At 41.1% G+C, this 27,666-nt stretch overlaps 1 protein-coding gene across 2 annotated transcripts in view; it reads right to left on the bottom strand.

Annotated features, from left to right (window-relative positions):
• Positions 1-27,666, bottom strand: part of RASGRF2 (Ras protein specific guanine nucleotide releasing factor 2) — a 269,826-nt gene that overhangs the window by 104,765 nt on the left and 137,395 nt on the right. For both annotated transcript variants that reach the window (XM_012477557.3, XM_064376089.1), the window contains 5 exons: positions 26,876-26,958; positions 21,625-21,873; positions 20,582-20,964; positions 10,246-10,371; positions 6,550-6,639 (listed from right to left, as the gene is read on the bottom strand). In XM_012477557.3, the coding sequence (XP_012332980.1) occupies positions 6,550-6,639; positions 10,246-10,371; positions 20,582-20,964; positions 21,625-21,873; positions 26,876-26,958 (931 nt within the window). The remainder of the gene's footprint in view (positions 1-6,549; positions 6,640-10,245; positions 10,372-20,581; positions 20,965-21,624; positions 21,874-26,875; positions 26,959-27,666) is intronic.

Here is a 27,666-nt window from a genome sequence, read left to right as displayed (position 1 = left end):
CAGTAAAACATATAATCTGCTCACAGATAATCAGGAGTTGCTTATAGTATCTCCACTGCCATTATTTCTACTCTCATAAAAATAACCCACCTCATACTTTCATACTGCATTTTACATCATTTCATAAACTATAATTAATCCTACAACTTCAGGTGTATAGTAAGTGCAATGATGTGTTCTGATATATTTATTCATTGAATTTGCATTTCTATTCATATCATAACTATATCCAAACTGCACCTGCAGATTCCCTGTATCAGCAGCCACTTGAAATGCACACATTTATATTCCTACTTTATGCAGAGCTCTTAAATTTGAGCAGGTGCCTGCAAATACATTTCAATCAGTGTGGTGGCACAAAAGAACACCATCAACCATCCTTTGTTTCAATCGTATCCTGTATAGAGTTAAAGCCCTGTGGAAGGGAGGCTTATTTGACACTGGGGAAGAAAATCAGGGTAGCAGTACATACATCATTCTGCTCCACTCACCACTACCAACTAATCCAACTCATTTCCATAAAAGTGCACATATTAATACCTGGTCAATTGTTCACGTTTAACTGATGGCATTTTCTGCTTTTTTTCATCATACCACCTGGACCAACTTAGAAGAAAGATGGCTAATGACTCACCGGCTATCACTGATGCCCCCACCCTCACTCCTCAGCATACAAAATTTCTTGTAGCTGTTGCGATTCCAAGAATTTCCTGGAGGTCAAGAAAGCTTAACCTTTAGGCCTTCTCAATTTGTATGGGCCTCTTCCAAAGCCCTGGGAGGTGCACTAAAGGTTTATAATTTATAATTTTATATTATTTTCCTTGAGGTGTGTTTCCCCAAATTGTATAAACATCAGGCCTACAAATTCAGGATCCATCCGTAACTGGGCCTAATTTGTAGATCAATGATGGTACCTCTATTGGATAGAAAGAAAAGGGTATGATTGCAACACAAAACCAATTCTTGTTAATATCACAGTATGAAACTTTAACAGTTTAGTTAGTGCTTGCATTCTGATTGGCAGCAAACATTTAGGGTGACCCTAGGCCTCAGGTCCAGGCATATCTCAAGGACTTTCCAATCATGAGTGTGAGGAAAAGTCTTACATCAAATGAAGACCAAGACAATGAGGCTCATTTACAAGTCTACCAGGTGCTCAGCTCAGGGTTATGGGTATCTAAAAAGGTGACACTAAGCACAAAAGACACTCAAAACCTGCTTCCTGACTTGAAGAGTCTGATATCGCTTCCCCAGGTTAGTTGGAGAAATAAGACAAAACTCTTTTGCCCTAGAAATAACAACAAAAATTTTAAAACATCACAGCACTATATAAATATATGAACAGTACAGTTTTTTCTTTTCTGCACTGAATATTCCCTATTGCAAGTAAGAGGATTCAGTCATTGATTCATTAATTCATTCAGTAAGCATTTATAGATCATTAACTACATATACAATACTATTCTAGATACTGGGGATACTGCAGTATATAAAATAGGTAAAAACCCCTGCCCTCGTGGATCTTACATTCTATTGGAGAAATAGATAATAAGCAAGATAAATTAGTAAAACATAGTATGTCAAATAGTGGTAAATCTTGAAGAAAAAAATAAAGCAAGGATAGAAAGTGTTGGTAGGGAGTTGAAATTAATCAGGAAACATGAGACAATAATCCTTCTGCTAAAAGCTGCATTCCTACAATGTGTTTCTCTGTCAGAGAAACACTATAAACAGAGAGAGAAGTAATAGTGAAAGCACATCACTACAATCCTGGATACCGCCAATGGGTCTACATAAAAATCCATGAAAATTCCCTGAAAGGTTACCACATTCATAGAAAGCATAACATTCAAATCTCGAGTTTTGAGGGGCAGAATTTCAGTTATCTAGATAGTGGTGACTCAGGTAAACAAAGGGAGCATGACATGGAAGGAAGAGACCCATCCAATTTTGGGAAGGGGAGGCTCCAGATAAGAAAAGAAAAGGGGAAAAAAAGAGATTAAGGCCAGGTGCAGTGGCTCACACCTGTAATCCTAGCACTTTGGAAGGCCAAGGCAAACAGATCACCCAAGGTCAGGAGTTCAAGACCAGCCCGGCCAACATGGCAAAACCCCGTCTCTACTAAAAATACAAAAATTAGCTGAGCATGGAGGCACATGCTTGTAGCCCCAGCTGCTTGGGAGGCTGAGACAGGAGAATTGCTTGAACTTGGGAGGCAGACGTTTCAGTGAACCAAGATCACACCACTGCACTCCAGCCTGGGTGATACAGCGAGACTCTGCTCCCCCCCACCCCCCCTCCAAAAAAGATTGAAAATCAGGCTTTTCCAGTGCATGTGGAAATTAGGCAGGCTGAGACCTCAGCAGCAGGGCAGGCAATCCCAAACAGATCCCAGGACACCGTCCACAAATAAAATCAGTTTTTCTTGCCTCTGGGGTAAGGCAGGAACATCTTGTCTTGAACTCCTGGCAAAGAAAATTTGCTGTCCTCCCTCTTATTGAATTTGAAATTCTTTTTAATGCAATAGAAAGTTTTCTAAGCAATAATTAAAGAGAAATGGTTTAATAAGCAAATGTCTAGAGTTAATGTTTGAAAGTGTAATAATTAATTGACAGTTATAACTCAGAGGTACCAGATTCCTGTATATTTTGATGGACGAGAGTCAGGGCCCGAGGGGTTGGGAGAGTATTAAAGCAAGACGGAATCTGCAGAGGAACCTGAAACATGGAAACCCACACTGTAGACCTCTGGCTTGGCTAAGCTATACCTTGTTTCCTGTTATGAGCCAGGACACAGCAGAGCTGCATCCCCAAGTGTATCTGTATCATAGCCAAATAAGCAGACAGGAAGCCTGCAGAGACTGATGAAAGCATGGGGTGTTTAATTGTCTGTGCAATATTTTCTTCTGCTTGCCTTTGCAACTCACCAGGTTCTGGATGCATCCAGGCTGGTAATTCCTGATTCACAAAGGAGATACAAAGTCTGTTTGGGAGTTGACTCTTATCCAGCACTCTCTTCCTTTGAACACTTGTCCAGGTATCTAGGTCTAGCCCTCCCTGGGCAATGCCATGCTCTCTCTGGCTAGCCAATAAATCCAGATTATCTGCTGGATCATCTTCTTAGATGTCGTCTTAGCCCTTCCCTGTGTCTGCTATGAGTACACCTTCTGCTCTCTGCCGAGTTCTCCCAGGCAGGTAGAATCTGCTAAGGGACGAGTTCCACTGAGTGGCTGAGCCCCAGGAATACACTGGTATCCACTCCAAAAGAGAACTCCCTTTCTTACTGCCACTAGCCACTAAAACTGATCCCTGTGACACTTGCTGCCTTTACAGCAGAGCCACGAGCACTGTTGAATGCAATCCCTTATTGCCTCTACTTCTAAAATCAAGTCATGTAGCTTCAGACTGCATGACAGACAGCACAATCATAAAACAGCAGTCTGCTCACCCAGGGTCCAGGCTTCCCCACACCTAGCAACACTGACTGAGTCTGTTAGCAAGTCCGTGCTGCCCTCCTCAGAAAGCACCGCCAGGGGCCAGCTCTCTGAAGAGGACTTTTCTTCCTAAGACTGTCTCAGCTGCAGGAGAGAAGTAGAAAAAAGGCAACAGAAAAGCAGCAGGCTTTCAAAAAGGGAGAAAGAGCTGGCTGTTTGGACTACGTTTTCCTTCTGGCCCAATATACCTGGGAAAGCTAGTCAGAAAGCCATTCTTTAAAGTACCTTAGAATGATTCAATCTTCATTGCAAACTCAGGTAAAAAAAGGACCTCCCCCTACCCAGCTTCCAGCAAACAGGGAATGGGCTCATCTCAGAAAAACCCCAAATTTATTTTCCCTCACAAACCATACTTAAATTAGGAAATCTGTGAGATGCTCTTGTCCTTCACTTTTTCCAAAGACAGACTAGCTCATGAGAACAAAATACAGGAGAAGGTCTTAGCAAATTGACAATAACTCTTCTGAAAGCCTAGTACAGCCTCTCTTATTTCCCCCCAAATGTTCATTGTTACAGAATGTAAATAATCATAGAAGCCAACTGTATCGACAAGATTAATATTTTGACCATCATAGGCTGCTTTGTATTGTGCTGATGGGACTTTTGGGGAAAGGTTTCAAGAATATTTGGGGCAAACCACAACCCAATTGCCTGACATATCTCCAGTGAATCATGTATGGCAAAATGCTGAAGAAGCAGAATACGGTCAATCTGCAAAATTTCTATTTAGATAAAATATATACAATAATATATAATATATAAATTACTACGACAATGTCCATTAGAGAACATCTCTTTTCGGTCCTCAATTTTGAAAAGAAAAATCACACAGATGATACCTACTAATTACTATCATGAATATTGGTTCAGAAGCTTTGGAAAGGACTCCTTTGTTACAACAAAGGTGAAAAATGGCTAATTAACAAAATATGCCATCTCTCATGTTTCTACAAATCATGATGTTTAGAGCCCATAGGTTTTGTTTAGGCGAAGACATAGCAACAAGACTATTTAAACCACTTACAGATTTATTATTTATTTATTTATTTACCTATTTACTTCTGAGATGGATTTCACTCTTGTCACCCAGGCTGGAGTGCAATGGTACCATCTAGGCTCACTGCAGACGCCACCTCCCAGGTTCAAGCGATTCTCCTGCCTCCCCTTCCCAAGTAGCTGGGATTACAGGCGTGTGCCACCATGCCCAGTTGATTTTTCTATTTTTAGTAGAGATGGGGTTTCATCATGTTGGCCAGGCTGGTCTTGAACTCATGACCTTGGGTGATTTTCTTGCCTTGCCCTCCCAAAGTGCTAGGATTACAGGCATGAGCCACCGCACCCAGCTCTAAACTATTTACAGATTTATTTTAACATAATATCTTCCTTGCATGTGAGAGAAGAGGAAAGAGATAATGAATATAATTTTTATCTATTAAAATACTGTGCTTTTATTTTAAGTACTTTTTCTTTACCCTGAAAATTAACTGACAGCAACTCAGAAAGAATCACGGAGCTACTGGAAATGAATTCTGAGTCAGCTAAAGCAATAGCTGCCCCCGACCCGCTCCCCGCACTCCACAAGCCCTCCCTCCCACCTTGCATATGCTTTTAGCACTGTACTCAATTAAAATGGAAACTTGTTCTCAGTAATTGAGTTATAAAGGGTGAAGAACTCTGTCAAACAACACAGGAGGAATAACATAGCCTTCTCTGATACAGAACTTCTCAAAGCTGTAACCCACAGACCACCTGAGTGAGACTCACCTGAAGGAGCTTATGCTTATTTATTTATTTATTTGATTATTTTGTATTGTATATGTTTACAGGGTACAATGTGATGTTTTGATGTGCGTATTTATTAAAGAATGATTAAGTCAAGCTAACTAACATCTGTTATCTCACTTACTTATATTCTGTGGTGAGAGTATCCAAAATCTACTCTCTTAACAATTTTCAAGTATGCGGTACCTTTTAAACTATAGTCACCATGCTGTACAATTGATCTCCAGAACTTATTCTTCCTGTGTAACTGAACCTTTCATCCTTTGACCAAACAGCTCCCCACTTCCCTTCCTCCCCGCCAGCCCCTGGGAACCACTGGTCTACTTTCTACTTCTATGAGTTTGACTTTTTAGATTCCATATATAAGTGAGATCATGCAGTATCTGCCTTTCGTGCCTGGCTTATTTCAGGTAACATAATGTCCTTCAGGTTCATCTATATTGTTGCAAATAATGGGATTTCTTTTCTTTTTTCTTTTTCTTTCTTTTTTTTTTTTTTTAGATGGAGTCTTGCTCTGTCACACAGGGTTGGGCACAGTGGCACAATCTTGGCTCACTGCAATCTCCTTCTCTCAGGTTCAAACAATTCTCCTGCCTCAGCTTCCTGAGTAGCTGGAATTACAGACATGCGACACCATGCCCAACTAATTTTTGTATTCTTAGTAGAGACGAGGTTTCACCATGTTGGCCAGGCTGGTCTTGAACTCCTGACCTCAGGTGGTCCGCCTGCCTCAGCCTTCCAAAGTACTAGGATTACAGGTGTGAGCCACCGTGCCTGGCCAAATAAGGAGATTTCTGAAGATGCTTATTTAAAAGACAGTCTCTTCCCAGAAATACTGACTCAGAAAGAGCTAGGAATTTGCATTCTCTTATTATTATTTTACTTTATTTTGTTTGGTTGAGATAGGGTCATACACATGATCACACCACTGCCTGGCTGTAGTGCAGTGGTGTGATCACAGCTCCATGATCACAGTAGTCTCAAGCTCCCAGCCTCAAGCGATTTTTCTGCCTCAGCCTCTTGAGTAACTGGGACTACAGGCATGCAACACCATGCCCAGCTAATTTTTAAATTTTTTTGTAGAGATGGGGCCTCTATGTTGCCCTGGCTGGTTTCAAACTACTGGTCTCAAGCAATCCTTCTGCTTTGTTTTCCCAAAGTGGTGGAATTCCAGTGTGAGAGCTGCCGAGTGTCTCATCAAGACACTGGCAGTCATGGGCCAGTGACTTAATATAAATGGTCACATATCTGTACATAGCTGCTCCCCTACTCACCTGGTGGACTCCCATGTCCTGCTGCAGCTGTGGCTATTGCAAAAGCAGAGGCCGGTGAAACAGAGCAGTGGGCATTGTCAGCTGTCTGTCCTGGTTATTTGAAAAGAAAGGAAATGGAAAGGTGAGACAAATGGATAATATTCTATAACAAAAATCATTTTTATTCCTGCATTGAATGAAGGACTGGGCCGAATGCCCTGTATTATCTCTGCTAGTGTGCAAATAATAAGATCACACATCAGGAATTCCACTCTAGGTATATAACCAAGAGAAGTGAAAGCAGACATCTACACACAAAAATGTGTATATGAATATTCATAGAATTGCTCACAGTAGCCGAAAAGTAGAAACAACCAAATGTCTACCAATTGATGAATAGATAAACACAAGGGAATATTATTCAGCCACCAAAAAGCAATGAAGTTGCAATACATGCTAGAACATGGATAAACTTGGAAAACATTAGCCAAGTTAAAGAAGCAGCCAATCACAAAAGGTCACATATTATATGATTCCCTTTATGTGAAATGTCCAGCAGACACGAACCCATAGAGGGAGAAAGTAGATTAGTGGTTGCCTAGGGCTGCTGGGGTTGGAGAAGGAATGGAGAGTAACTGCTAATGAGTATAGAGTTGCTTATATGTACGGGGTTTCTTTTTGGGTGATGAAAATGTTCTAGAATTAAACAGTGGTTATGGCTGCCTGTCCCTGTGAATGTATTAAATAAAAAAATGGCTGAACTATATACTTTAAAAAGGTGAATTTTATGGTACATAAACTATATCTCAACATAAAAATATTCTTAAGCCAGGTGTGATGGCTCTGCCTGTAATCCCAGCACTTTGGGAAGCTGAGACGGGCAGATCATAAGGTCAGGAGTTCAAGACCAGCCTGGCCAGCATGGAGAAACCCCATCTCTACTAACAATACAAAATTAGCCAGGCATGGTGGTATATGCCTGTAATCCCAGCTTCTCGGGAGGCTGAGGCAGGAGAGTCGCTTGAACCCAGGAGGCAGCGGTTCTTCCTCGGCTCTTCAGTGAGCTGAGATTGTATCATTGCACTCCAGGCCTGAGCAACAAGAGTGAAACGCTGTCTCAAAAAAAAAAATTCTTAAAAAAGATACATCATGTTACTAATAGAATTTACTTCTCAGAACACCCTTAAAAGTCAGGATGGGTTAAGGGTGGCCCTTTGAAAATCAAAAGGATGCATTGAGCAACCTTGCAGTCCCGTGCAGTCCCGTTCACTCCTCCGACTGTACACACAGCATTTGCCAGTGCTGGTGCCAAGCTCGCTGCTTCTCCTCGCTCCGGCTTTTAGTGAAAACAGTCCACTGTGATTCTGAGCTCTGACAGCAAGTAGGAGGGTCTGAGGGCTTTTATTAGTTTGGCCCTAATGTTTCACAATCATGCTTAAAATAAATAAACACATAAGAGGGGAAGCAAAGAGCTGCTTAATGTGCCCAAGCACACACACATACAACAGCTCTCTTTCCACAATAGCCTTATTGCAAAAGCAAACATTTTGGAACAAGGTGGCAAGTAGATGCACAGGTAAAATTTCCGCTAGACAGAAATATGTGATGCTGTCCCCGTTTGGGTCCTCCATATTATCACAGGTTTCAGTATCCTTCCTATGTTTCTATGTCTCTATGATTTAGTCATATCAGGGAAGAAAAAAAGGATTTGACTTAGTTAATCTACAAACAGGAAGAAATTTTCCAAATAATCCTTATGTAAATTAAAAATTTTACATGTGAATATAAACATAAGAAGAGAGGATATAAAGCAGAGCTCTAATAATCCTAACACCGTGAACAGCATTTAACTCTTGCCTTGGTAGAGGCTTACTTCCACAGGTTTTGATCCCAAACTCTTCCAGGTTACAATGAACTCAAATTGTCCTACTTGCCAGTGGTCAAGGAAGTTGCCAAGACCTGGACTAACCAAAGATCTAAGAAGAATAGAGAGATCTGGCTAATTCCATAGCAGTACTATGACAAGCCAGGAAAGTCTAATTTGTCACCTTCATTTACCAGAAGTACCCAAATGGCAGAGTAACCCATAACGGACCTGGAGCCTGAGAGCCCCAAGTGCTAATATCCATTAAGGCAAGTATTTAACATCAGTCTGACTCAGACCCTCCTAGTTGCTCTCAGAGTTCATGGCAATGACAACAGCTTCTACTAAGCTGTGAAGGCCACAGATAACCATTTGGAGCCATACACTTTATGTTTTGCTAAAATGCCCTATTTGAAGCATGCGTATGAGAGTCAAAAATGCCTTTACAGGCCAGGCGCAGAGGCTCACACCTGTAATCACAACACTTTGGGAGGCTGAAGAGGGTGAATTACCTGAGGTCAGGAGTTCAAGATCAGCCTTGCCAACAAAGTGAAACCCATCTTTACTAAAAATACAAAAACTGCTGGGCATGGTGGCACACACCTGTAATCCCAGCTACTCGAGAGGCAGGAGAATCGCTTGAACCCAGGAGGCAGAGATTGCAGTGAGTCGAGACTGTGTCACTGCACTCCAGCCTAGGCAACAGAGCGAGACTCTGTCTCAGAAAAAAAAAAAAAAAATGTCTACTCATTTGGGTTACTTGGGGTGAATCAGGTTTCATAATTGTGTAATTTTCTCTTCTGACTTGAAGTAATTGGCTTAAGAGAAAAGCAAACATTTCAAAACCACTGATATTTGGATATATTTATTTGAGCAGTGAGAAAAATGGTAGATAATTAAAATATTTCTACTTTTTGTCCTGATTATTTTTTCTCCAATTAGAGAACATTTATTGTGTTCCCAAACAAATTATGGAGTAACGCTTTACAATTTTCTTAGCTATTATAAAAAACATATGCCAGTTTCTGCCACTTGCAATAATGATGACTGGGGTCCCATGCACTTGAACCTTATTTTAGGTCCAATAATATTTGAAATAATATTATTAACAAGGTCTCCCCAGATTGTGATGTCCCAGATGAGTCCACTTATATGGACGACATTGGGACTCAAAGTAAGATATCAGAGACTGGGAACATTTTGGTAAACCCAGCACTGAGATTCTTCAACTAACTAACATCTAAACAACAGCCCTTTGATTCACGTTACTCCTCACAAAATGCAATGCAATTGATGGAACTAAACAAATATTGGCTAGACTAATGGCATATTCTCTAATCATTTATTTTTTCACCACTTGGTCCTACAGTAACATTATAGTCATCCCTTGTTACCTGTAGGGCACTGGTTCTAGGATCTCCCTCAGATACCGAAATCCATGAATGCTCAAGTCCCTGATATAAAATCATGTAGTATTTGAATATAACCTATGCACATCTTCCTGTATATTTTAATCACCTGTAGATTATTTATAATAACTAATACAACACAAATGCTATGTAAAGAGCTGTCATACTACAATGTTTAGGGAATAATGACAAGGAAAAAAAGTAGGTACACTGTCAGTACAGAAGCTTTTTTTCTTCTACCAAATATTTTTGATGGGTGGTTGGTTGAATCCACAGATATGGAACCCCCAGATATAAAGGGCCAACTGCATTTGCTTCCAATTAATTTCAATAAGTGAGACTAAAAAAATTATTTTGGCAGTGAAAACATAAGGCAAAGGAAAGGTTCAGAAGCTAGACATCATTTTTCACGTTTCTATTTCTGAGTCCCTCCTGAGCTCTTACCTCCAGGCTGGCGGTAGCGGAGGTGCCGGGGAGTTGAGGGGGATCTGCAAGGTGAGAGTTCTGTGGCGTCCGCTGAGGGGGAGCTTTCCACTCCTGCTCGGTCCGCTGGTGCAGACTCTAGGACTGCTGCTTGAAAACATAATGAATTTTAACAACCAGGCTATAAAGTCTATAGCTTCTTGTCAATATCATGCATGGAAACAAAAGTTCGTTACAGATAATAAACATTTCATTAAAGGGCTTTAATGAAATCAAGTCAAGTGCTAATGACACTGAATAAATAGGGATCTTCTCTAACCCTGTCTTGATGACCCTTTTGGACCTGGCTGATCCTAGCTGACCCTGGCCAGTCCCTTCTGTCAAATGCAGCAGCAGATATTAAAAAGAACAGGGGGGGTTGGACACGGTGGCTCACGCTTGTAATCCCAGTACTTTGGAACACCTCACCTGAGTCGGGAGTTTGAGATCAGCCTGACCAACATGGAGAAACCCTGTCTCTACCAAAATTACAAAATTAGCCAGGTGTGGCGGCACATGCCTGTAATCCCAGCTACTCAGGAGGCCGAGGCAGGAGAGTAGCTTGAACCTGGGAGGCAGAGATTGCGGTGAGCTGAGATCGCACCACTGCACTCTAGCCTGACTCAAAAAGAAAGAAAGAAAGAAAAAGAACTGGGGTATGTGGTGGTGGATCCGCTGACCTTCCAAATGTTTCTGCTTTCTCGGAGGGGAGACATGGGGAAAGATGACTTTTTCAGGTTAAAAATCAGATTGGGATAAAAATCAGGACTTCATGAATTCTTTGTCTGGGTTGCCCCCTAAGCCAACCAAAAGTTTGAATCTCTATCAATGTGGCCCTCACCAGGGATCTCTGGGATCTAAGCTATGTTGTCCAAAATGACAGCACTACCCAAACTTGGCTATGTAAACTCATATTAACTGAAGTTAAATTATTATTTCGGCTCCCCACTTGCACTAGCCACATTTTGAATGCTCAGAAGCCATATGTGGCTAGTGGCTATGGTATTGAACAGCCCAGATATAGAGTATTTCTATCCTCCCAGAAAATTCTATAGGGTATCTCTGAGCTAGAGCTACAGATCAGCAGGAAGCAAATGAAAAATTTTTAAATGAACCATTGGGAGGGTTTAAGGTCATTTGAGCTTCTTTGCTGCAGCTAACATCCTGAGAATAACATGACCATCATTTTAGGGTCACTCTTAGGCCATTACTAATGACATTTCTATACCCCTCCGACTGACTTATTGGGCAGGTAAGACTACAACTTTGTGTGTGCTCTTTCAGAGAAAAAATATTACAAAAATATAATAAATTTCCAACGATTCTTCCATTCTTCTTGGGCTTTTCATTAATTCCCACTAATAAAAGCTTAGTGTTACGTCCACTAATTGTACATTAATCCTGTTAGCAGAACTACTTTACTTTGCAATTCCATTCAATATTTCACTCAACAAACTTTCAAAAACCCCAATGACTTCATGTAAAGCCATTTTTATACTTGCATGTGACTTACCCGCTTAGAAATATGACCACAATTTTGCTCTTTTGAAACACAAAGGGGCCAGGAAAAGGAAATGGTTAGATTCTTTCTCTGAATGACATAATTATAGTAAAGCTGGCAACGATGCAAGATGCAGACAAAAAAAAATCAGTGCTTAGCTGTCGGTTTTATTATTTTCTAAATAACTCCCTCAAAATTCAGTAATGGAAGGCATCTGCTCTGTATGAACAAACAGAATATCAAACACACGTCCTTGGTCTGATTCGACCATTCAGTCATCTCAGGAAAATGAGAAAGTCATTAGACAGCAATTATACTGAACCCAGGAAATTTCCCAATGAGAAAGCTGGACAGAACACGACTGTTCTGAAAGAAAGGAGAGCACAGAAGAATCCTGTAAGCTAAGGCACCTACGGAGAGAAGAAACCATGCCAGCATTGGGGGCTGGGGGCGCATTCCTTCTGGCATGTTCACTTTCGATCAAGCTCCTTGCAAACAGCTTTGCCTGCAGGACGAGTGGGTAGATGTGGCTCAAAACAAAAGCTAAAATCAGGAGCACTTTCAGCCCACAGGCAGGCAATTTTCAAACTAAGAACACAGAAACAGACACGAGTGCTGTGGGCTGTGCAACAACACTTAGGTGGGTAAGCTGCACGGCCGTGGCCTAAGTGAACACTGAGTGGGTAATGGGGTCCGAATACAGTGAGCAGCTCTTTGGCTCACCTTTCTTGCCTGCTGTTGGTTTGGTTTTTGTTGAGAACCCACCACTGGGTGGAATCTGGATATGTGAGAGAGGCTGGTATTTCTGTTTTGTAGAGGTACTTGGGGTTGAAGAAGATAGAGACTGCCTGGTAAAAAGAAGGAAGGGTACTAGCGAATGTTGGATGAGCCTGGAACAGATGCAGGGACGGAGTCGGAGGGAAATTAAATTGACTTTTTCCCTAAGTTCATCGCCTTACTCACTTTAAAGGATATTTCCTATTTCTCTTCTTTATTCTCACATTGTTTGAAGTTCTCTTGCCAGAAAATATTGCAAGGCTGGCACTATCATTGCAATGACAATAAAAATGGACGAAGATCACTAGTACTTTTCAAAGAACATGCCCTGAAATGAATAGCTGGATGGCAGTGAGGGAGACCCATGGCATCAGTATGGACCTAATTGGCAAAACTGGTATTATACAACGAGATTGTGTGGGGTTGTATCCTTAAGTGAAAAGCAGAAAATGTGTAAGTTCTTGGCACAGGATTCTTATTCAAGTTTGCCAACTGTTTTAAGTGTTAACATTATGTGAAGCACATGCAAACATCTTTCAAATTAAAGATGGATCAACGTCTCCTTTTTCTTTGTCAACTCAAAATTTTAAGACTAGACAGCAGGGTTAACACAGCAGCACTCTTGACTCTTACAGATAACATACACACACATACACGTGCGTGCGCGCGCGCACACACACACACACACACTGAACTTTCAGACTCATGCTGAAGTAGTGTTCATCTGTGACTTTCCAAAAACTATTCATGACCACTGTTACCCATATGCCAATGCAAAAAACAAAACAACAACAACAAAAAACCCACAACTGAGTCTGTAATTTCTTTGCTTCACCTATTCAGAAAAATGCCAAAGAGCTACCTCAACCAGAGTCTTAATTCTAAACTTTCTACTCAGAGTGTTTCCTTCACAAGGATCCATAGGATAAATTGTTCTCAGTCTCAAGAGCCGGAAAGGATATGCCTGCACAACCAATCTATTCCTAGCCTTCAATATGAATCACATGATTGATTATATTCCTGTCTTTACTCTGTCAGCAGAGGAACGTGCAACCAAAGTCAGGGGACTCTAGGAACTGCAGAGAATCACACAGTATTCATTTGTTCAGTAACCATACACTTGGCCACATACAACTTTTTCCTTTTTCCCCATTGCCCAATTTCCTTGCCTATTTTATTTTATTTTTGTCTTTTGAAATTTTTTTGGTATTTTTGAGACAGGGTCTTACTCTGTGACACAGGCTGGAATGCAGAGGCATGATCAGAGCTCACTGTGGCCTTGACCTCTTGGGTGCAAATGATCCTCCTGTCTCAGACTCCTGAGTAACTGGGACCACAGGGGCACACAATCACACCTAATTCTTTATTTTTTATTTTTAGTAGAGACAAGGTCTCACTAATATGCCCAGGCTGGTCTCAAATTCTTAGGCTCAAATGATCCTTCCACCTTGGCCTCCCAAAGTGCTGGGATTATAGACGTGAGCCACCATGTCCAGCTACCTATTTTTAATGTAGTTCTACCCTGTATCTCTCTGAATGACCACCTTAAATATTTTTAAGTATAAGAAGGGAAATAAATACATTAAAAAGAAATTAGAGGACAGCTACAGAAAGGGAAAAGAATGCAAAGTAGTAGCTTAATGGAAGGATTAAGGAAGGGGTCATGGTGAAATGAGAGCTAAGGGGGACGCATTAGGCGGTGAATACGACTAAGAAGCCTGGGGAGCAGAGGAGCTGCCAGCTCTGGAGTAAAGGTTGGCTCTACGGGCTTCATCAACTGCCATGGGCCCCTCCTAGATACAATCTTGGACATTCTCCATTCCCAGAGTGGAAAGAGCTCAGCATTTTACTATGCTTGAAATGGTATTTCTAACCTATGAACCATCTGGATAAATTAACTGATAAAAATACAACACTAAATCACTTGTTTTGGGGAAATCCAGTGAGAAATGGAGGCATGAAGCCTTCAACCTAATTCTCTAATATGAAAAAGAGCCTAATATTTCTGCCATACTGTTATTCACAGGTCCTCTCCATATGCTGGCCCCCATGAATGACCAGTGCTGTCACATGACAAGGCTCTCCAGCAGCCACTGGCTATGTCCACAATGATCCCACTCTGTCCAATATCTGCACTGACAGATCTTTGAAGTCTGTGTCAGTGTCCTTCCCTCAGAGCTTGATCCAGCTCTTTCTCATTTATCTTGGTCTCCCCATACTATGATTTGAATATGTCCCCTAAAGTTCCTATGTTGGAAACTTAAACTCCAATGCAACAGTTTTGACAGGTAAGACCTCTAAGAGGTGATTATTTCATGAGTATTCTACACTCATGATTGAATGAATGCTTTTATCTTGGGAACAGAATGAGTTTGGCCTACTTCCCTTTCTTTCTCACCCATATGATGCTTTCCATTATATTACAATGCAGCAAGAAGGCCCTCACCAGATGCCAGCCACTAGAATTGGGAGAGATACATTTCTGTTCATTATAAATTACCCAGTCTCAGGTAGCACAGAGTAAAGACAGAAAATTAGTAATGAGAAGTGACGTTGTTGCTATAATGAATACCTGAAAATGTGGAAGTGGCTTTGGAACTGGGTAATGGACAGATGTTGGAAGAGTTTGAAGGAATGGAATAGAGAAAGCCCGTGTGGCCATGAATGGAGTGTTAAGGATGATGCTAGCAACAGTCAGTGCTCAGAAGAAGAGATGCACTTTCAAGAGTCTGACTCTCCTTAGAGATTACTTAGGTAGTCATGATCAGAATGTTAGTAGAAATATGAATGGTAAAAGCAAATCTGGTGTGAGGTCTCAGATGGAAACCGGAAACAAGGTGTTGAAAACTGACATAAAAGCCACCTTTGTTACAAAGTAGCAAAGAACTTGACTGAATTGTGTTTATGCCTAAGGGCTTTATGGAATGCAGAACTCCAGAGTGATGAACTAGGATACCTGATGGAAGAAATTTATAAGCAAAATATTAAGAAGCTGCAATGGCTACTTTTAAATATATACAAGAGGAAAGAAATGGTTTAAAGGCAAAATTTATAATTAAAAAGGAAACAGAACAGAAAGATTTGGAAAATTTGCAGCTCAGCCATATAAAGAGTGAAAAGGCATTTTGGGAGCACAAACCAAGCCTGTGGCCAAGTGATCATTTGCTAAAGAGATTAGTACGGCTAAAAGAGAGCGAGGTGCTATCCATTAAGACAATGGGAGAAAGACTCCAAAGGCATTTCAGAGATGTTTCCGCCAAGCTAGGACCTTGAGGGCCAGGTTTGCAGAGAGAAGCCTAAGGGACCACAGCATTTGCTGCCCAGGGCTGCTCCCCACATTCCTGTGCAGTGCTCCTCAGCCCCACTAGCTGCGACCCAGGCAAACCCAGGTGCAGCTTGGGCCACCGCACCAGAGGGTGCACATGGAAAGCACTGGTGGCATCCATGTGGTGCTAATTCTGCAGGTGCACAGAATGCACAAGCTAGATTTAAAAGGATGCTGCAGACAGCCTAGGGGCCCAGGCAGAGACCTCTTTCAGGGATGGAGCCACAAAGAAAGTCCTCACTGGGGCAATGCCTAGTGGAGCCATGAGAGTGAGGCCATTGCAGAAATCCTAGAACTGTCAGCATGCAACACCAGCCTGAGATTGCTGCAGACAAGAGACTCTAATCTATGAGAGCTGATATGTGGGCTGAGCCTAGAAAAGCCATGGGAGTAGGCCTGCCTGAGGCTTTGGGTACCCAACCCCACCCCCGTGTACCCAGGAGGCAGCACATGGAGTAAAAGATTATTTTGGAGTTTTAAGATTTAATGTCTGCCCCCTTGGGTTTTGGACTTACTTGAGGCATGTTATTTCTTTCTTCTTGTTTATTTTTCCCTTTCACAATGGGAATGTCTATTCTATCCCTGTCCCACCACCATATTACAGTTGGAGGGGAATTTGCTTCAGGATGAATCATGTCTTGAGTCTCACCCATATCTGATTCAGATAAGACTCTGGACTTTGGACTTATCAGTTGATGCTAGAACAAGTTAAGACTTTGGGGGCTATCAGGATGGAATCAATGTATTTTGCACGTGAGAGGACATAAATTTGGGGGAAAAGGGACAGAATGCTATGGTTTGAATGTGTCCCCCAAAGTTCCTATGTTAAAAACTTAATTCCCAATGCAACAGTGTTGACAGGTTGGACCCCTAAGAGGTGATTATGTCGTGAGGGCTCTAGCTACGTAAATGGATTAATGCCATTATTGCAGTATTGAGTTCCTTATAAAAGCATAAGTTTGGCCCCTTTCCTCTCTCTCACATCCATGTGTTGCCTTCCACCATGTTATGACACAGCAAGAAGGCCCGTGAAAGATATCAGCACCTTGATCTTGAACTTTCCAACCTCCAGAACTGTGAGAAATAGATTTCTGTTCATTTACAATTATCCAGTCTCAGATATTCTGCTTTAACAGCACAAAACAGAGTAAGATACCCCAAGTCTAACTTTTTTCCAGTTTATTGTTCCAGGTAAAAAAATCTATTGATTTCTACTCTGTCCTAGACAGTAGCTCAAGCAGCTTTCATGATAAGGTATTGGATTGTCGCTGTGAAGACTAAAACTAGGAAAGTTGGTGATCGAAGTGGAACACTCCCTGCATAACAAGTTAAAGTGGAACACTTACTCATGGTGATATCAAAGAGATATTTGCACACCATATGCATTGCAGGATTATTCAAACAGCCAAGAGGTAGAAGCAACCAAAATGTCTTTCAATGGATAAATGCATAAAGAAAATGTAGTATTTTGCATACTGCATTTTCCTATTGTTCAGCCTATTAAAAAATGAAATTCTATCACATACTATAACATGTTGAACCTTGAGGATATTACATTAAGTGAACTAACTCATTCAAAAAAGAACAAATATTGAATGATTCCACATATACGAGGTACTTAAGGTAGTCAAACTTAGAGACAGAAAGTAGAAAGGCGGTTGCCAGGGTGGGGGGCGGGAGGAAGAAAATGGGGTACTATATAATGATTTAGAGTTTCAGTTTTGCAAGATGAAAAAGTTCTAGGGACCTGTTGTTCAACAATAGTATTGAGCTATAACTTAAAAGTGGTTAAGATGGTAAGAAGGAGAAGAAGAAAGATGCTCTAGGAGAGTCGTTAAGTTTACTCACTGCTAGAAAGTCCTAGGAAAAATACTAACAAGGTCTGTTCTACAGGGCTACTGATACTGTCAAAACAGGACAAAGCCTGTCCCTTCAGAAGGAGTGATGCCTATCACTGTCAGAAATGGCATTCACCAGCCAGTGCAGTGGCTCATGCCTGTAATCCCAGCACTTTGGGAGGCTAAGGCAGGTGGATCACCTGAGGTCAGGAATTCAAGACCAGCCTGGCCAACATGGTGAAACCCCGTCTCTACTAAAAATACAAAAATTAGCCGGGTGTGGTGGTGCATGTCTGTAGCCCCAGCTACTCGGGTGACTGAGGCAGGAGACTAGCTTGAACACAGGAGGCAGAGGTTACAGTGAGCTGAGATTACGCCACTGCACTCCAGCCTGGGCAACAGTGAGACTCTGTCTCAAAAACAAACAAACAAACAAAAAAGAAATGGCATTCACCACTGGTGATTACCACTACTCCTTTACTTACATATTCTCTTTGTCCAGAAGATGTCCCATCTTCTCTTTCCAACCCACATATCTTTTGCTCATGTTAAACACACTTCTTGATTCTGCTCAACCAGATGTAATCTCCCCGCTCTTCAGCTTCCAGAGCACTCTGTCGACACCTCTTTTTTTTTTTGAGACGCAGTTTCACTCTTATTACCCAGGCTGGAGTGCAATGGCGCGATCTCGGCTTACCGCAACCTCCACCTCCTGGGTTCAGGCAATTCTCCTGCCTCAGCCTCCTGAGTAGCTGGGATTACAGGCATGCACCACCATGCCCAGCTAATTTTTTGTATATTTAGTAGAGACGGGGTTTCACCATGTTGACCAGGATGGTCTCGATCTCTTGACCTCGTGATCCGCCCGCTTCAGCCTCCCAAAGTGCTGGGATTACAGGCGTGAGCCACCGCGCCCGGCCCTGTCGACACCTCTTATACCACCTGCCCATATAGTTATGTTGTTTCTCTGTTATCCACATAACTAGATTATGACGGTGAAGGTGCTATTTACCATTGTAGACTCTGTAGCACACACGGTATCCTGCACAAAGAGGCTCACTCAACGACTCTTGAACAGACTTTACTGCCTCCTCATCCCAGCCCCAGAAGCAATCAAACCACAGCCTCTAAGCCACTAGTGTTGGACACTGAAATGCTTGTTCCTAAAGCTCACCTAACTCTAAAAAAGGGAGAGAGAGAGAGAATCCCGACTTATCTCCAGATTTCTCCTTTCCTATCTACTGCAGTGCAATAAAGAAAGGGGAAAGGCTTCCCATGATCTGAAAGCTCCTGTACTTCCCATACCACCGTGCCCCATTCTAGTCATTCCCTCCATAGGGTTTCCCAAGCACTGGCACTGGATGCAACCCTGAATGCACTTGTCAGCTTGTACGCTGCCTCATTATTCCTGAGAAGAATTCATCATAATTTTGCTTAAGCTTGTTGTTCTAATGACTTTTTAATTATCTTCTCCCTTTCCTCCTCCTTAGTTGCTAACTTGTCAATTTAAAAACTTTAAAAGGGTGCAACTTTTGATGATGACAACCACTCCAGTTAAAATTCCATTAACTGCTTCACTCAGGAAACTTATTTAAATGATCCAAGCTAGAAACACATAGAGAAGCTTCAAGCAGGTAGAAAAGCAAGAATCTATGCATCCATCTGAGCAATCCTCCTTGAGATTTGGGCACTTTGTCTGATTTACTGCCCGATTTTTATTATATTATCAATAAGTCAGTTATTATACAGTTTTTTAAAAAGCTGTTTGTAATCTGACCGTGAATCATTTTTATTTTCATGACAGAAACATTGGACTTTAAAGCAACAAGAATCATCTCTTCCAGCCCTACACTGTACCAAGCTGAGAAAGTTAAAGTGATGGGCGAGAGAGCCCTCGATCAGTTCACTGTATATTTTATTTCATTCATTCATTTAACAAAAATTTACTACTTGTCAGGCACTGGCCAAGACACTGAGGGTACACAGGTGAATAAGACAGACTGCTGATCTCATGGAGCTCACATGAGAAAAGAGTGGCCAAGCAGAGGAAAGAACGAGTGCAAAGGACCCTGAGGCAGAAATGACCAAGGTGTTTCTGACACAAAAAGGAAATCAATGTGACAGTAGCCAGTGGATGAGGGAGTGTGGAGGAACAGGGACTGGAGAAGAAGGCAGGATCCATGTCTCACAGATCTGAAGGCCCTGGCCGGGAGAATGTCCTTTATTCTAAGTGTGATAGGAAGTCATTAGAGAATTGAAGCCAGAAACCTTATGATCTAATCAACATTTTAAAAAACTTTTTTGGCTACATCATGAGCAATTGACACTGTCTCCAATTTGATTTCTCTCCTATACCTCTGCTATAACACGGAACACTGTCCTCATAACTAAACTAAAGAAGCCATCACGGTGCTTCCAGCCTAGCTCATCCTCAGCAGGGAAAGGCCGGAAGTACACAGGTACCTAAGGCAAATAGTGGAGGAGGAGAAAGCTCTGCAGACCGAGTTCACAGGTGAGGGTGCCCACAACCTTCCACGCTGCAAAGCACCACGCTAGGCTCTTTAGCCAACCAGTCTTAACTGAATTCCAAGAACTCTCTAGTAATACCATTCAGATATGCTAGTCTTCCATAGACAGCTGACTACAATAAGCCTTTTACTACAGGGGCATAAGGACAACTCATCTTCTTTTCTGTTCCAGAGGGGCCAGAGGAATCTACAGGAATTTTCTCTTCTAACTAGCCATTGAACTCATTCTACTTTCTATGCAGAAGTATTAAAGTTGTAAAGAAAGGAAACCAGGGTTCCAAAAGGAAGGATGGGGAGGCAGGCAGACAGCAAATGTGGGGTGTAATTGTGCAAATGTGCTAGATAATACCTTTCTGAATACTTCGTTTTAGCTTGTTACACAGATCCACGCGGGGGTTATCGACATTCTCTTCTACCGATCCTGGGCTTTGCTCTGGAGAAGAGAGGGCTCTGCTGAGATCCAGTGGTATTTGACCAGTGTGTGGCGGTGGAGAGGCAGCAGGGCTCTGGGTGGTGGTGGTGGGACTGCTGGAGGTCGTCAGGTCCAATGCTCCTATCTTTGAGTTCAAGGGAGAAGTCAAAGATAGCTTTCTGGCTCTCACTGGGGAAGACGTTCTGGACACAGCCAGTGGTGGTGGGGAAGAGAATTTGCGACACAGACGTGGGGATTTTCCATCCACCAAATGTTCACCTCTGTTGTTCTGGCTGGTAGCAAAAAACAATTCCAACGACCTAAAAATAAGAGCAAAAGTGACTAAGAGATTGTAGCCAAGTGAAATAATTTCCCAGATGTCATTCAAGAACATGTTCCCTTCATTTACAGGCCACAATCTCACTGCACTTCTATTGCTGGACTTTCCTTAATCTAAATGCTACATGTATACCCTCCACCTGCCAAAGAAGCACAGACACTTATTAGGCATCGTCTAATCCCTTACTACTAAATTGTGATCCAAACACTAGCATTGGGATCTCTGGGGAACTTGTTATACATCCAGAACTCAGGCTCCACTCCAGACCTACTGAATCAGAGCCGGCAATTTAACAAGACACTCTCCCCCTACCACACGCAAGCTGATTCTTATGCATATTAAAGTTTTAAAATCATAATTGTCGAAAAAAAAAGAAACAAAGAAAAGCCGAAAGCAATAGAGTTTCTTTCCAAGTAATCACAGAGCAAGTAAATGGAGACGTCTGGTTTTCAACTTCGTCCCTGGGAAACTCTCTGTGACCTTTACATATGGCCTCCTGCTGGAGGGCATGGTACATTCAAAGGCAAGCTGGTATACCCTAGGAGCTGCTTTGCAGAGCTGGCCTGCTTATCTGCATGGTGATTCTGGAACAAAGAGGGCCATATGCTAATGACAGGCAAGTCTCTAGTGACAGGCGTACCTGACGGGGATGGAGGTGAAAGGCCTCTTGTATATGTCGGAGAGTTTCCCCAGCACCACAGCGGCAGTAGTGAAAATACGATAGGTGTGCAGAAAAGTGTTGAGGAAATCGATACTAAGAAACCGTAAGTCTGTCAGTCGTTCCAAGAGGCGCTCCACGCTGGCATAACGGATCTGGGGCACCTTGCAGGAGTTGAGCGTTTTACTGAAGCAGATGTCAGTGTCATCTTTATGAAGACGGGCATCAGACCTACATGCAAAGCAGGAACATGATGGTAAAACCAGGCTTCCCCCTCGGCCACTGAGTATTTCAGTATTTGTAATCCCACACTCAGGAGTGGGCTTCTCACTGCATTTGATAGGGGGAAGATAATTGCACAGTTGTTCCCCAGTATCCTTGGGGCATTGGTGGCTTGACCCCCACCATATTAAAGTCCACAGATGCTCAAGTCCCCGATATGAAATGATATAGCATTTCCACATAACCTATGTACATCCTCCTGTATACTTTAAATCATCTCTAGATTAATTACAATACTTAAAACAATGTGAATCCTATGTAAATCATTATCCTGTATTTTAAAATTTGTATTTTTTTATTGTTGTATAGCTTTTTTAAATTTTCTTTCTTCCAAATATTTTGGATATGTAAGTAATTGGCAGATAGAGGGCTGATTGTGTATGTCTATATGATAGCTAGACATATAGGCATAGGCAGGGCTATGAAAACATCAAGTTTACTATAATTTAGGAAAGCCAGAATTTAGGATGGAGGTGGTAAATAATTTGTCTCACACTGTGGATTCCTTCTCTGTAATTCAGTCATGCTTTATTAGGAAGATGAAGCCAAAGGCCCTCTTTAGGAGTAGGGGGAAGCACTGCTTATGCCCTTAAAGCAAAATATCCAAAGTTTTCATAAAACATAGTGGGTGTCACCTTCCACAACAGGGGAGGAAAAGACGCGGATATCACTGCTATATCCGCGGTTCTTTCTTTCCTCAATTCTAATTTTGTATGTTTGTGCTTTCCTCCTTTGTTCTTGATTAAATAAGGTTAGGTATTTTGCTGTCTAGAATCAGCTCTTTCATTTATCCCTTCTACTGTGTGTGTGTTTTTTTTTTTTTTGAGACGGAGTTTTGCTCTTGTTACCCGGGCTGGAGTGCAATGGCGCGATCTCGGTTCACCGCAACCTCCGCCTCCTGGGTTCAGGCAATTCTCCTGCCTCAGCCTCCTGAGTAGCTGGGATTACAGGCATGCACCACTATGCCCAGCTAATTTTTTGTATTTTTAGTAGAGAAGGGGTTTCACCATGTTGACCAGGATGGTCTCGATCTCTTGACCTCGTGATCCACTCGCCTCGGCCTCCCAAAGTGCTGGGATTACAGGCTTGAGCCACCGCGCCCGGCCTCTACTGTTTTTTATATTGTATTAATGTCTATTTTTATTTCCTTCCTGCACTTTCCTACAGTTTAGTCTCTCATCTTTTTCTAACTTCATGATTTGAGTGCCTGATTCATTTATTTCATTCTTCCTGGCTTATTAATGCCTTTTAAGGCTATCCATTTTCTGAATACTGTCTAATCCGTAAGTTGCAAGTGTGACTTGTTATGTTTTTATTGTGTTTTCAAAATTCTGTGGTAAATGCCTTCATTTTTTTAAATAAAAGGAATAGGTGAAATATATTCCCCTGAATAGTACCTAACCCCACCACCCTGCAATCTACTCCTTTTGTCATTCTGTAAAACTTCCCACCTGGCTGCTCCCAACCCCTCGCCTCCAGACCATTGCACTGGCAGCCTCTCCAAGGGGACAGCGAAGACCACCAGTAGCCTTCACTTCCTCTTCTGAGATCCCTTGTTCACCTTCATTGCAGCATCTCAGAACAGGCAATCAATGAAGTCCTGAATTTCACCAGTTGATTAAAGGATATGCTACAGGGCCAGTGACTTTCAGTGAGCCAATTGCTTGCTAAGAATCGGCTGGCTCAGAATCAGTTGTGAGTGCCCTTAATTAGCCCTTTCAGCGCTTCCAGGGATTTGAAATTATATATTTATTTTCTTTCAGATAAAAAGGAATCAATAGCTTTCTTAACTTGCTCTTAGAAACACCCCAGCCCAACATATGCTCAGTGCAGGTGGAAGTACTTCATCTGCAGGCCTGAAAGAGCATGTTAAATGAGCAGCTTGCCCCCACCAAGGAGCTGACTGGGGTGGCCTGTTAGCTTGAGTTACACTACTGATCTTGAAATGCCCGAGGGCATCTTTTGAGGTTCTTGAAAATAACAAGGCTCTTTCTTCCACTCCCTATGTGTCCCTCAACCAACTTTATTTTTCTGGTTCTTAATTTACTCATTCATAAAAAGATCTGAGAAAAATTTTATGAATCCATCAGTCTGTTCAGAAGATGGCTGAACTAGATAACCGCTTGTTATCCCATCATTGTCCATCACAAAAATCTCTATTTTCTAAGAAAGTTGAGATCAAATATTATTAAAAGAAAGTCTACATACCCTATAAAGGGATATTTTCACCTAATAAGCGTCATGATTTTCACATTCTATTCATAGTTTTGAGCTTTTCATCTTTTGGCTATAATTAGCTTATTTGAAACACTAGGACAAAAAATGTGTTGCAGCCAGCATGAAATTAAAATAAAACTGACTAATTACACTACTTTCTTCAAAATTGCGATTACATTTTCATTTTAAGGAAAGAAATTAAATATTATGAAATTATTTCATTTTCTTTTATTACGCTGAGTAGAATCTTACTTTATTTCCTAAGGGACTCTCAAGAAAAATGTAATACATTACTGAAGTCTCCTATGATAACAGCAACTCCTTTCTGGTAAACACTTAAAAAGCAATCTTGAGAGATCAAACCCAAATCATCTATTATAATTGGTAAGTTTTAAAAGGAAGTGAGTGCTTATAAAGTGACGCCCTGTCAGTAACATGACACAGTTATAACAGGATAATTTTTTTTTTTTAATTTTAACTCTGAGAAATGTTGGGAATTTTCATCATGGTTTATAGATAGGGAAACAGATACATAGGGAAGAATACAAACTTCAAGGTAGAAAAGAGCCATCAGAAGGAACAGAGATTGCAAAATCTCTTTCCTCTGAATGAGGATAATCAGGCTCAATAAGACTGGGAAAAATAGAAATACATATATAAAAAAACTTCACTCTGCCGTGGGAATAAATGTAGTGTATTATAGATATGTTGGATTTAATAGAAAATCTTTACAGTCCAAGATACAGGTTTCTGCCCTAACAGGAGAACAATTCCAATTCATTAAGTGTCACCTCTGTGCACCTAAAGGCAGAAAAGTCCTGGTCTGTAAGTGGTTAGACAAATGAGATTGGACATGGACACTGGTAAACTGCCATGGTTGGTGACAGAAGATGCATCTGGGTGCCAGCAACAACTGATCAGGCACAAAACTAAAGTCTCCATTAGTATTAATTTTTTTTTTTTTTTTGAGATGGAGTTTCGCTCGTTACCCAGGCTGGAGTGCAATGGCGCGATCTCGGCTCACCGCAACCTCCGCCTCCTGGGTTCAGGCAATTCTCCTGCCTCAGCCTCCTGAGTAGCTGGGACTACAGGCACGCGCCACCATGCCCAGCTAATTTTTTGTATTAGTAGAGACGGGGTTTCACCATGTTGACCAGGATGGTCTCGATCTCTTGACCTCGTGATCCACCCGCCTCGGCCTCCCAAAGTGCTGGGATTACAGGCTTGAGCCACCGCGCCCGGCTCCATTAGTATTAATTTTTAATGTCAACAAAATGTATGTGTAGTGGGCATACAGCTGCCCTAGGGTTTAGTGGCTCAGAACCTGTCTACACTGTCTTACACATTTCAATTCCAAAGCAGGTGGGCTTTCATGGTTGTCTAACCTCCAAGAAAGTGCTTTCAAAAAGAATAAAAATAATATATATAATTTTTGGAAATATTAAAATTAGAATTATATGGTAGGAAATTAATAAGAAAACTCTAACCCAAAGATGTGAATTCAAAAATTAAGTCACAGTTTTGACTTTTTGATTTAACATTCTATATTTATTCTTATTCTTAACATCATAACATTTTAACTAACCTGGTTTCAAATAGTATACTAAATTTAAAACCTAGAAAATTGAATGCAAAATAAATTTTGCCCTAGAATTTAAAAATGGCTCTACCCAAAATATTTTTAAATTTGACTAGCAATGTAAAACACTATCATCCTTTTATCATTTATATTTTTCTGTAGCATTGATGGTACTAGTATTATGTACTCTGCCTTCATGTGATATAATACTTAGTAAGATTTAAAACGTGTACCATTAGGATGATGCTAACTGTAATTAATGTCTATCAGAATAGGAAAGTCCTCCTCCTGAAGTTAATGTTATTTATAGCCTCAGCAAAAACAGTTCAGACTTCAAAATATCCACATAAAAGGCATGAAAGACACACTTTTTTCAGTTTCAAGTAACTTCATTTTTAAACATAGAACTGCTTTTAAAAATACATTTTACTCTTAGAATTTGGAATGCAAATAACCAAGAAAATGAGAGTAATGAAAACTGTGGTTAGCTTCAAAATACTCCCAAGACAATTTCTGAATTTGAAAACAAAAAAGTATATGGAGACAAAAGCATTAATACAGACAGCTCTAGCACACAGTTACTGATAACTTTTCATTTTAAACTAGAGCTTCCCCAGTGCAAAATTATAAGATTTACTTTGTTAAAAACAGCTAGAGCAGGGCGGCAGCCCTAGGCAAATAGCCTCTGGGGCAAAGCATAAATAGACAGTGGGTAGACAGCAAAGCCACTTGACTCATGTTATCTAAATCTACCTGAATGGCCAAACCAGGGTATTGTGATTCATACCCAATGGGAGGATTCATACTCAGTGGGGCAGCCGCACCTTTGTCCACCCTCTGACCTTGGCACATCTGGCTGTCACTATTTAACTTTTATATTGAACTTGAACATCTTAGGATTTTGTCCTGAACGAAGACTTATGTAACAGTATAAAAAATAATTTTTCTATGCTATGAGTTAATAAACTGTGAATCTGAAAAGCTACTTTGATAGTCTTATTTATAACAGAATCATATGAATCACTGCATTCCTGTCAAGAAACATATTCTCAATAAGAAGCAGAATCCTATTGAAGCAGTATTTTATTCAAGGTTTTACATGCTCTGCCAATTTAATCTTGATTAAAATGTAAAGGAAAGGATTCTCACACTTACTTAATCATATGTGGCACAGTGACTTTGGAATTCTCTTCAAAGACTATAGTCATTAAACCATTACATCGTATATTGTCCACACACTGTAAAATAAAATGTTGACAATTACAACCCACATGAAAGACTAGGCAGATCATATATTCCCACAATTGTTTATAGTCAAAAGAAGCAATTTAATTTCTCTCTCCCTCTCTCTTACACACACACACAGACACACACACACACACACACAGAGATACACATAAATGCGTGCAGAGCAAGTAAATACTACACACTGATGAACAGATTCAGTATTTAGATACCAAAACTGTACCAACTAAGTGTCTGACAAATACCTGAAGACAGATACAACAGCTGTATTCTCCCTGGATGTATTTCCCAAGAATTCTGATCACAATGTCACTTCGTCACAATTCTTTGGCAACCCCAATACTACTTGAGAGGTGACTGGGACCTGACCATGATCGCTCTTGCTATATTCATTTTCTGCAACCAGGGGGTGGTATGGAGTAGTCAGATTAAAAATAGTGGCTTCCTCAGATGGAGTTCATCTGTCTCTAGTAAGCTCTGCCTCTGCTTCTCAGGTATTCTTTGCCAATAAATTCCCACATTTTACTAGTACCTCTGGCAGCCCCTATTGATACTATGTTATTTGGAGAAGGGACAGTGTGTAATTTCTCCTGTCTTTGGCATGCTTAAAGCCTTGTATCATCTTTTTGTCTTTTCCAAGAGGAGAGTTCAGGAAGCTTTGCTAATTTTCTCTGCCTTCATTATTTAATCCGTACCTTATC

This window comes from Aotus nancymaae, unplaced genomic scaffold (assembly GCF_030222135.1).
Source record: "Aotus nancymaae isolate 86718 unplaced genomic scaffold, 86718_ANA_hifiasm-v0.15.2.pri h1tg000014l, whole genome shotgun sequence".
NCBI lineage: Eukaryota > Metazoa > Chordata > Mammalia > Primates > Aotidae > Aotus > Aotus nancymaae.
This window is presented reverse-complemented; position numbering and strand designations above follow the sequence as displayed.